This window comes from Branchiostoma floridae, chromosome 17 (assembly GCF_000003815.2).
Source record: "Branchiostoma floridae strain S238N-H82 chromosome 17, Bfl_VNyyK, whole genome shotgun sequence".
NCBI lineage: Eukaryota > Metazoa > Chordata > Leptocardii > Amphioxiformes > Branchiostomatidae > Branchiostoma > Branchiostoma floridae.
The window spans coordinates 10,002,208-10,013,935 of NC_049995.1; the positions used below are offsets into that span (position 1 = coordinate 10,002,208).

General features: G+C 47.2%; 2 protein-coding genes across 2 annotated transcripts in view; both read left to right on the forward strand.

Annotated features, from left to right (window-relative positions):
* Positions 1–9,436, forward strand: part of LOC118404660 (dipeptidyl peptidase 1-like) — a 23,935-nt gene extending 14,499 nt beyond the window's left edge. The window contains exons 5-8 of the mRNA XM_035803901.1: positions 6,940–7,103; positions 7,373–7,577; positions 7,913–8,041; positions 8,720–9,436. Coding sequence (XP_035659794.1) covers positions 6,940–7,103; positions 7,373–7,577; positions 7,913–8,041; positions 8,720–8,940 — 719 coding nt within the window. The 3' untranslated portion in view covers positions 8,941–9,436. The remainder of the gene's footprint in view (positions 1–6,939; positions 7,104–7,372; positions 7,578–7,912; positions 8,042–8,719) is intronic.
* A 482-nt stretch (positions 9,437–9,918) lies between these two features.
* Positions 9,919–11,728, forward strand: part of LOC118405126 (dipeptidyl peptidase 1-like) — a 6,133-nt gene continuing 4,323 nt past the window's right edge. The window contains exons 1-2 of the mRNA XM_035804537.1: positions 9,919–10,317; positions 11,288–11,466. Of these exons, the coding sequence (XP_035660430.1) occupies positions 10,201–10,317; positions 11,288–11,466 (296 nt within the window). The 5' untranslated portion in view covers positions 9,919–10,200. The remainder of the gene's footprint in view (positions 10,318–11,287; positions 11,467–11,728) is intronic.

Here is an 11,728-nt window from a genome sequence, read left to right on the forward strand (position 1 = left end):
CTGATGCGGACACGGGCCTAGATGTAGACTGTGTTTACATTTATTTGTTTCTGCGAGTGTATGTGTATGATTGTGTGTGCGATTTGTGTGTGCGGAAAAAGAGAACACGCTATGACCGATATACGTTTTCATGATATTTATTCATAACAACCTTCTACAGTCAATACTACACTCTAAAAGCTATATCATATGGTATACGGTTAACCATGCATACGTTAGTCGTTTAACGCTCGATCAAAGTCTTCAAGGGTTCTCGCTATCTGTCGCATGACAAGCTCAATGTCGACCACGGGAGCATCTATATCAAAATGCCGCTCTATAAACTCTGCTACGGATACATCGTTCAGTTCTAAGTCACTGCTAAACATATCGACTATGCTAGTCATCGGAATATTTCTGCATCTGTGCAAGAGGTAGAACAGGCAGTGCTGCCCACAAGTGGTAGACAGTCTAGCTTGTATCTGGCGCTGGTTACGAATCCACGGAAGGCGCGTATTTCGCCGCAAAAATCTTAATATAGAGCGGGGATACAGACTAGGGCCACGGCCATAAGAATCAAAGAATTCGCCCCGTCCTTCCTCGTCGAAATAGATGGCCAGCCAATGCTGCCCGGGTTTATTGCTTGGGTCAGTATTAACGACGTAAGCGCTCGGATAGACCCGCACACGCCTCGGAAGCCGATCTGAAGCAAAGACTCCGCGGAGGTGAGGTGCCGTGTTCTTGTCGCTCCGTAAGACGGCGTACATCTGTCTCGTGTCCATCTCTAGTTGCTGTAGTCAAAGCTGATGTTTCTCTGCCTGTCAATCTCCAGGAGATTATCGAATTCAGCGAGGACCACCGCCACCACTGTTTGATCTAAAGCCTGTGCAAAATGCAGCTCCAGGCGAAGGTTTCCCTGTCTGATTATGTTAAAATGGTCCCCACCGAGGCCGCAGAGGTCTGGACTTAGGTCGTAACACCACACCGTGAAGCCCTTGTCGTAGTCACTTCTCGCGATCTGGTTCCCGCTGTCTTGCCCTTGCTTGCCTGTCGTTCCAAACAAGTTCATGTAGGATCTGACGAACTGTCCCTCGGCAAAGTTGGGTGTCAGCGCTTTGTGAGGCACCTCCTGCCCATTGACGCAGAGACTGATGTAGTTCAAGTTAAAGTGTTGAAAGTTAAAGGGGTTGGTACCGAACGAACCCTGGAAGGCTGCGTTGTCCACCAGAGCGATCGCCACGCGTTTGGGGACCTGTCCCAGGAACAGATTGTCGCTCGACACTGAATGGTTACCACGGGGAATTGTAAAAGGTTTTAACTGAACTCTCTTAAGGGCATACTTGGCCGTCTGCTTGTTGAGTTGACTTTCGATGGACAGCTGATAGGTGGGTAACAGGTTGACCTTTCTCAGAAAGACGGCAGCCTCCGTGATGACAATTTTGAACTGATCCCCAGGCGACATCAGACAGAATTGATGTTTCGATCGGTGCAGCTTGATTTTAACGTCGACTTTGCTGAGCAAAAAGCGATCTTGATGAAACAGATCGACGTGTAGGGGTCCTATGAGGTCCACTTCGCGACTGTTGCGGGTCATGTTGGCACGCTTCACCAATCCTTCGTTTGCCACTGCGCCCTGATCTGTTGGGTAGGGGTCGACCAAGTGAAGTCGTCCCGGCGTGTCTTGATAGAAAAGTTCGGCTGTCAGCTGCGATTGCTTTGCTTCAGACCCATAGTTTAGCAGCGTCTCCAGGTAAGCACGATATGGGTAGCAATTAGTGGAATCCGTTATGTCCTTGCCGGCGACCGTAACCGTGACTTGCGAGAAGAGCGATTGAAGCCACAGGTTTACCGGGCCTACCTTGGCGTTGTCCGGCAGGTCGTTGCCGTTAGGGAGAACGATCTTAGCTTTCACGTACAATTTCGTCTGGGAAAGGTCCGTAAATTCCTCCCCCGCTCCAGGAATGTCAAATTCTATCGGGGAAGACTCGGCGAGACTGGCCACCGGATGATACTCTACCCATCTACCGTCCGTTATGGTCGTCTGAGTTGGCGGTACTTCAAACAGATCCAATTCTGATTTGGTGCAGGAACACGACAGGGGATGAATGTGGGCCATGACGTTTAGATCGTGACTAGTTGAAGATATCGGGAGAGGTACGTCCGCGCTGTGCACCGACTCTCTTGCGACTGACTGCACGCGGTCTCGTTCCACGTTTTAATGGCTTCTTTCCTCTGCCCGCCCCTCGTCCTTTGTTTTGCCCCACCGGTGCAGGCGGTGCACGCACCCTGGCTCTTTTCTGCCCAGACATCAGACGTTGTCCAAACTCGCCGGCTCTCCGTTTGGCAGCGCGTTTGACCCCTTGACCATTTAAGACATCATGAGCTAAATCCATACCGCTCCTTAGAGCCTGTCTTCCCACATTTTGGGCCCCTCGTTTCAGTAGAGGTACGGCGGATCTGAGCAAACCGCGAAAAATCCCTCCCAACCCGTAACCACGCTGCATAGAGCGTCCGTAATACACCGGCAACTGTCCTCCTCGCTGTCCCGTCATATCTAGGAAAAGTAGGAAGACCGCCTCTGTCTGAAGTGAAGTGTTACGATCACTCGCCCTTGCACAAATGGCACGGGTTCGCCGAGGTCGTTCCATATATCGATTTCAATCGTCTCGAATCGTTTCCTGGCCAGGGGTATGTAGTGCGGCGTGAGGATAGGGTGATCGACGATGTCCCCGTCTTGTCCCTCGATTTTGACGATTCTCAGGAGAGGGACCTTCTGTCCGCCCACCGGACGATGCTGCACGACATCCCCGTACACGTATAGGGAGTGAAAGCCCAGGTTAGGGTCGGCTGGACGTGGTGCCTGTACCCAGCTACCGTATATGGCGCCTTTTACTCCCCATCCCAGTTTTTCGGCCAATGGCCCCGTCAGATAAGTCTTCGTTGTCGTCGAATTTTGCGCCATGGGAGGCAGGACCATGGTCACTCTTTTCGTGATGCTGTCATAAGCAAACATGTCGTGTTGCTTGAAGAGGCTAGGGTAACGTATGGAGGCGGCTTCGTTCAGGCTTTTCAAGAGATGTAAAACGTCCTTGTAGTGCCCAGCGGAGATTTTGACGATCTCGTATTCCCGACCACTCCCTTCATCTTTTTCGTCCACCATGTAATACACCAAGGTGTTTTCGCCTTCCCGAACGTTCAGCCAGCTGTGAGGATATTGTATCTCGACGAGACCCACCTCCCACTCTCCCGACAGTTCTACGGGCTGAGCCAGTTTGGTCCGATAATTCGTGACCGTGTTTTCTTGAAAGACGTCCATACTTCCGTCGCTGGGGAGAGTGACGTAAAACGAATTGGCCATGGCGAGGTACGTCTGAGCAATGCCCGATGTGCGGGCGTGCATCGGTATTTATCATATGGGGACCATGTCCTCTTCTCTCACCCAGCTATTAAACTTGGCCGGATATCCTTTCCATTTCACAAAAAACTCCTTCTTTTTGCCTCGCCTTCGCGTGTCCAGGATGTCCTCTACTTGATAGACGTCGTCGTCTTTTTTCGTAACTTTCTGCAACTCTTTTTCGTAAAACGTCCCTCTCAAAACTTCTCCGTCGTAATCTTTCACGCGATAAACGGGAGGACGGCGGGCAATTTGTTCAGAGACGACGAAGATCTCTGTGGTCCAATTGGGCGTATAGCCCTTTTCCAGGCGCAGTTTAGATTTGCTGATTCGAACCGAATCTCCGACTCGAAATTTAAACGACGGCGGTTGTTTTCTCCCTTTCCGGGGTTTCGAGATGTCATCTTCTCCGTACAGGGTATGCCACACGAGCCCCTCGTTCTTCTCGTTCACTTCGATGGGAGCCATTTTGATGCTGCGGTGGTAGGAGCGGTTGTAGGACCACACCAGGTCGCTCAGGACGTCGATGTATCGGTGCGTGTTCTTTGCGGTGAAATATTTCCACATTCTCGTCTTCAGCGTACGATTGAACCTTTCCACCACACTGGCTTTGGTTTCCACACTAAACGTCGTGAAGAATTTGATCCCTTCCTTCTTCAATAGAGACTGGACGTGTCGATTGAGAAACTCCGTACCTTGATCAGTTTGCAGGCACCTGGGCTTTTGCTCGTCCTTGGCTAGGATGGTTTGAAAGGCTTTCGCTAAGGTGGGGCCCGTCTTGTCTTTGATGGGAACGACCCACGCGTATTTAGAAAATACGTCTATGCAGGTCAGGAGATAGCGATACCCGTCATTCTGCCGAGAGAGGGATGACATATCGGCGAGATCAGCCTGCCACTGGTCGTGTATTCCTCCGGTTATCACACGATTCCTTTGAAAACGTCGTCTGATGGGTTTGTGTAAGGTGTGGGTGTCTTGAGAACGCAACCACGCTTCTACTTGTTTTCGGGTGACTCCGTACTTGTCTCGCACGGCTCGATGGAGCCGTCCCACTCCACCGTACCCTGCAGGATGTCTGGGGTCGTAGTAAACCCTGTGGAGGACGTCGTGCCATTCCTCGGCAGTATTGGTGGGGTAGGGCTTGCTTCCCCCTCCCGCCTTCCTTCTCCTCCTCCTTTCGGGATTCTTGGAAACCATCCCAAACCACGAAAGAACATAAATATTCGGCCTCCCATACACATGCACGCGCAATGAACGCGGTCCACTATCTCACAAAAGAGCTCGCCCAAGAACGCGATGTCGGGAAGACAACCCATGCGTGTTGTTTGTGCCTCTCCAACTCTGAGACTGACTGTTTAGTAAGAACGCTAGCCCTTTTATGCAGATGCACCTCTTTTATGCACATGCGCCTCTCTCTCACTCACACACGCTTATTGAACGAACCTACAATAGCAATAAAATGACACACACACACACTGCAATAAGATCTTTGCCCATGTATGTACCACAGGAAGTTTATTTTCATGACAAATCAATGGTTCGCTATTTTTTCAGGACTTTGCTGGTCAGCGATTTCTGCCCGAGGACGGTTTTCAGGACGGCATCGATCTTGTCTGCCTGTTCCTCCAGGGCATCCCACTGCCGCGTTGATAGGTTGAGCCCTTTCTTGCTCGGGAGGAGTTTGTCTTGATCCGCTTTCGGTCTGAAAAACTCTCGTAGACTCACGACCGCTTCCCCTCTGAACAGCTCCACGACGGCATATCGTTGGTTTCCCAAGTCGAATCGGCTGGGTAGGAACGTGCTCCCGTTGTAATTGTGGGATATGTGCATGGTTGAAAATCCGCAAGCCAGAAGAACTGACGACACGCTGCTCATGTTGCGTTTGAGAGCGAGCCATTGCTCTGGGGCTAGAGCCAGCCCTTGTTTACCGGGCTTCCACACGTCTTTCTCGGGACAAGGTCGATAGAACCTCCGCACATTCACTAGCGGCATCCCCTTGAAACAGCCGACTGTAACAAAGACGTCTTCGCCAATAGAGAACCTGGCTTCAACTCCGTCGTTGATAACCTCCGATGTCGGGGGTCGTTTAACGGTCGGTGCTGGCTTGGTCGCGGGCCAAGTGTCTGGTACGTCTCCAGTTGGCGGCGTCCGGGCTCCGCCGTGACGGGGTGATGTCTGCGTCGCTGCGTCCGCCTGTGGAGGTTTAGAGAGCCCGGCGTACGCGGGTAGTGTCCTCCAATATTGGAGATCTTTCGGATAAATCACTGAGTCGTCCATGGCTCGTCAGGTTCTTGGTCGTCAGCGAGGCGGTGGAGATCCGTAGGTGCGCTAGATCGCGGCGGGTCTGCCTTTATGAGGACCTCTTGCCCTGCCCCAACCAATTAGCGTGCAGCTCATCATCTCATGCAATTATGTAAATCAACCTTGCACCGAGCGCTGGCCAACCAGCGTACCGTACGGGGGCGTGTGTTAACATGCTCGGGCGTGTTCAGTGCAAAATTTACGTCACGATGATGCAAACGTGTGCAGTGAGAAGCCAACAGAGACACTGTACAACCGACGGGTACTTGTCGTGCCGCCGACGGTCAAGCCATCCGTCCCATCCACGTTGGTGTAACAACCAGTTTCCCGCATAGTTGCAAATCAACGTTGCTAACTCGATGGCGTCGGTACTACCTTCATACCGTTCGTGCGAGTTGACACATACGTCCACGGCGAAAGACATTGCGGTAACGAGTCGACCCCAGTGTAATCGTCGCTCTTGCAGTACTTTTTCGAGCACCCTTTTCAGCCCATCCCTCGCGTTGGGTAAGTTGTCCATGAAGCTGTCGATTATCTTTTCATATTCCTGGTCCGCCGAGATCATATCCACCCACTGTATCACTTTTACGTACGCCACCGAACTGGAGTGTCTGTATTCAGGAAACAAGCCTGGGGCTTTGTGATATAGTAACTGACGAAAGACGTCTGTTGTTTGTGCTTTCAGCGCATCCATGAAAGACTGATCTCAGTAGAGACTTCACCAGGCCAAATAAGGGTATGTCATTCACGATTGGGGAGGGGGAGGTTCATTTGTGGCGGGGGGGTGTGTATCAAAAGGGCACATCATATCTGACCTCTGACCCACGCCTGAATACATTATATCTGACCTCTGACCTGCGCCTGAATACATAATATGTGACTTCTGACCTCTGACCCGCCCTGACAAAATAATATCTGACCTCTGACCTGCTCCACTAGGCAGGCGATGACCTTTGACCTGCGCCTGCTTGCGCCTGAATAATAATAGTCAGCGTACACCTACTATACTACTGACGTATATATGCGTATTTTTTTATGATAAAGGCATAGAAAGCGATCTGTGAATTGATCAACTTATGTTAATAGTATGTGGACTTTATTTATCGTAATATCATTGATTTGCTATATCTCCTGACTTCTTTATTGCGCTGAGATGCACAACCTATGATTTACAGCTGATTAAAATACTGAGATCACTACTGATGGTCTGTACGTTGAAACTCAGAGTAGCTCTCTTACTTTGTTATCATCTACTCAACAATTAGCCATCAAACATCTCCCGAAGAATTTTGACTGGCGCAACATCGATGGACAAGATTATGTCTCGGCTGTCAAAGACCAGGGCAACGTATGCGGCAGCTGCTACGCACAGGCAACGGCAATCGCGTTGGAGTCCCGCCTCAGGATCATGACCAACAACACTCTCATGGTTAGTGCAATCACGTGTTGTTCACGTGTATCATCACGTGATGGTCACGTGTGTCATTCCATTGTGATTGTGTGTATCATCACGTGATTGCCACCTTTATCATCAGCTGATGGTTATGTCTGCCATCACGTGACTATCACGTGATAGTCACGTGTATGATAATTTTTATTCTGTGTGAATGGCGCCGGTATTTTCTGATGAAGATAGACCATAACCATTTTGTGACTACACCACATAATGTCCACTAAATTATTGAATATCGTTCTCAGACCACAATGTCACCTCAGGACGTAGTGAGCTGTAGCGACTACTCGCAAGGCTGCAAAGGGGGTTTTCCGTACCTCACATCCAAATACGCCCAAGACTTCGGCATGGTCGAGGAGCGGTGTAACCCCTACCACGGACACGACACAGCCTGCAGGCCGTATCCGGCTGACTGTAGGAGATACTACGTTGCAGACTACCAATACATCGGTAAAGCCACCATCTCTTTTCTAATAGGTTCCTAGTATGATAAAGGCAGTCCAGCTATATAACAGAACTGTGCCTACTGTACTGTCTGTCTTTGCCTTTCGTTTGAGTTCAACAAACAAGATGGTTAAAGGTCGCCTATGTTATATGTTGAAGTTATTGCCCCAAACATGTTTCACGTTAGATAAACACTTTGAATTATCAATTCATCGATAGAGTAACAGCGCCATAATGTTAACATATGATTATCGTGCTGGTTTTTTGTCTTGTTAATAGGTTTGTAACAATCATAAATTGAAAAAAAACAGTTGTGGAGATTTTTTTCTTCCTATTTGCAGGAGGCTATTATGGTGCGTGTAACGAAGGACTGATGATGTTGGACCTGGTAAAGAATGGACCAATCCCCGTCAGTTTCCAGGTGTATGACGACTTCCGGCAGTACCATAATGGAATATACCACCACACAGGTTAGGTCACAATGTCATAAATATGTTTCCATTAGGATTTGCTACAACAACAAAGCAAGTCCAGGACAAAAGATACAGAAATAGGAACTCAGCGCCAAGAAAACCGCCGGAGGGAGCAAAGTTAACCTTGCCGGATTGACCCCAATCTTCCCTACATCTATAACATTAACGTATCAAATATCATCACAATCTATCCAGTGGTTCTTGAGTATTACTGCTAACCACGAATAAGTGCACACACACACATACACACAAGCACACACACACACACACATACATACACATACACACACACATACACACACACACATACACACACGTATAGACACACACACGTATAGACACGCACACACACACACACACGCGTATACACACATTCACACACACACACATACACACACACATACATACACACACGCACACACAAACATACATACACACACACACATACGCACGCACACACACACACACACATATATATATATATATATATATATATATATATACGCACGCACACACACATACACACGCACACACACACGTACACACACGCACACACATATACACGCAAACATTCATATGCAAACACTCACAAACTACAATAGATGGAACCCAGAACCATTTTTATTGAGATAAAATATCTTAATGCACTTCAAACAATTTTTTTCCAATTTACAGGCTTGAAAGACGGCTGGAACCCATGGAAAGTCACCGACCACGTGGTCACCATAGTCGGCTACGGAATCGACCCAAGTTCGGACGAGAAGTACTGGATAGCCCAGAACACGTGGGGTACGGACTGGGGTGAGCTGGGATACTTCAAAATCCGCAGGGGAACCAACGAGGTCAACATTGAGTCCATCGCAGTGACCATGACTCCCATTGTGCCTAATCCGTAAACATTTTACCTAGTTTAAACTGTGCATGTGACGTGGCAATGTCGGTGGTTTGCTACTTTTTGATTGACAAATAACGTTTACCTGTACATGTTAGCGTTTAAATATATTGTATCTCTTGCTTGGCAAGCTGCCAATTGCTAGCATGCTATTGATCACTTCCCTTTTCATCAAACCGATTGGTAACAAGCTACACCCAACGACCTGTTCGGGTGTAGCCGGCCATCATATGAGTAATGCAGCCTAGCTACAACATTGGATCCGAGCCAAACCACTGACTTGGAATTGTCCAAGTATGACTCATTGTGCCATTTTTGCCTTACGTTCTGTCAGGTAGCAATTCTCCGGGGGCACAACAAGACAAATTTACGAAAGAAGACGTCAATTGGTTACAGCAACACCACATATTTTACGGAGGTAAAAAGTAGAGTAAAGTAGAGCACTAGTATTTATCGGTTATTTCCTCTGAAATCTAAATAAATACGCGTTCTTCATACTATGCAGTAGACTCACTCATTTTTGCGAAAACATTTCTAGGTTAACATTACCAGGACTGCATTTCATCGCCTGCAACAACAATAGAATTGAGCCAGATCTTAGCAATAGTGTTTCTTTGGGTTACAACTACAAAAGTTAATAGCTAAAAAGTACTTCATTCGGTCAATTTTTCGCTTTTCCAACGAGTCTTCCAGAACCATATACATGTATGCTGCTGAAGTCTGATACTAAATTATATTGTCTGTGACAGCTGGTTGAATGTGTAAAAAATACATTCAATTTGTACAAAATTGTGATTTTAGACATTTGTATGGCATTTTCTTCAACCTTACAGAGAACAGAATACAAGCAAAGTTGGTGGAAAATCTAATATGTAATTGAACTTTGTCCCAGTTGCAGCGGAGATTCAGAGATATGGATTGAGCATAACAAGTTGACTGCGCACTACCAAAGACAAGTGCGGTACTTTTCTATGACTATTTTTGGCGATGGAAGATCAAACAGCTCTGGTGGAGCCACTGCATAAGATCTCCCGCATCCGGAGTTTTTACTCTGGCCGCCTGTTTGTCTGGGTTTTCAAGCTTTAGCAAGGCGAGTAAAATTTGTCTTATACGTCAGATTTCTCTCCCTTGTTCCTACCCTGGTGATGCAACTACTTTGGAAGTTCAGCGTGACGAAAGTTTGAGAACGTTAGATTTCAAAAATTAACCGTTAGATTTGAATTTTAACGGACGTTCGATAGCCGTAACGTTGGAAAGGTTCGCCATGACAGCGGTGCTGATGCTCGTGATGTTGTCCGGCCTACCGATGTCCTGGGCCGACACACCGGCCAACTGTTCCTGGGCTCAAGTCGCCGGACTCTGGGAGTTTCACGTCGGAGCGGTGAGTACACGTTGACTTACGTTAACCACTGTTTATGGTGTAAAAGAGTGAAGTTCAAAGAAACTAGAACTATGATAAAAACATGTTTGGCATCTACAGTCTAGTATCAGACGGTGTGTTAATTTGACGGCGATAGTTGCTGAGCACAATGACTTGCTTAATTGTTTTCCTTCTTTTCTTTAGTTAAAAGTTAATTGCAAGTTCGTGCTAATTGCAAATACGTGATTGAAACATAGAAGGCACACATGTGACAATGAACAATGATAAATATCATTTTGAAAAAGGCTACTCGAATCCGAAGTGTTGACTTTTCTTGTAATGAATCTACATGTATGAATATACGAAAGCTATGTTGGGTCAACAACCGCTAACTGTGTCACACAAAGGATGCAGTCAGTGTGGGTCTTTCCTGCCATGTTGGTCATCCTTCCACAACTTTAAAGATGCTTCTTTTAGTGATGATAATAAATCGACCCAGATCAAAGTTTATTCTAGTAACGCATGGCTTCTGAGGATTACATGTGTTGACAGCAAATAAAACCCACATAAATAAAGGAACATTTAAGACTGGCAATGTGACAAGATGTACGTGGCTATTGGTAAATTGAAGTTGAGCCATTGCCAATCTCGGCCTACAAAAGACATATGTCATGTAGGGTAGAACATCTGAAAGTTCTGTGTACCATCCAATGTTTATCATGTCTACATACAAGTGCTAACAAAACGCTACCTTCTTGGCGAGGGTAATGGATAATTAGTACGTTCAGGGTTCCTAGTACGCATGCGCAACGACATGCATTGTGGGTGATATGCCAAAGGTGAATGCCCCTGACTTGTAGAAAGTTATATTTGGTACATTGTTTTTGTCTCAGGGCCTTCATCTTTGGTATATTACCCATAATTTCTGTCACTGCACATGCGTACTCATAACCGTGAACGTACGTATACCGTATACGTACCGATTCCGCAGGGTGGAAACGACAACCGGTTGAAGTGCAGTGGCTTCTCGCCTGTGGAGATGTTTCAGTTGAACCTTCAGTTCCCGGATGTTGTGTGGGACCAGGACGGCAACAAGGGCTTCTGGACCATGATCTACAACCAGGGCTTCGAGGTGGTCATCAACCAGAGGAAATACTTCGCCTTCTCAACGTAAGAGATATGGTCAAACCTGGGGTCAAACCGGTTTTTCTTGTTGAAAAAAAAAACTCAAAGAAAGAAGAATAAAATACGCCAAAAATAGTTACTCAAGCAACTGGATATGGTTTTGAAACAGTCAGACGTTTCGGAAAGAATCCACTTTCCTTCGTCAGTGACACTGAAGTGATCTGCAAGAAACAGGTCTTTTATACTCTAACTATGAATGAAGACAATTTCAGATGTCCTATAGGAAACGTTGTAAGACAATTCATAC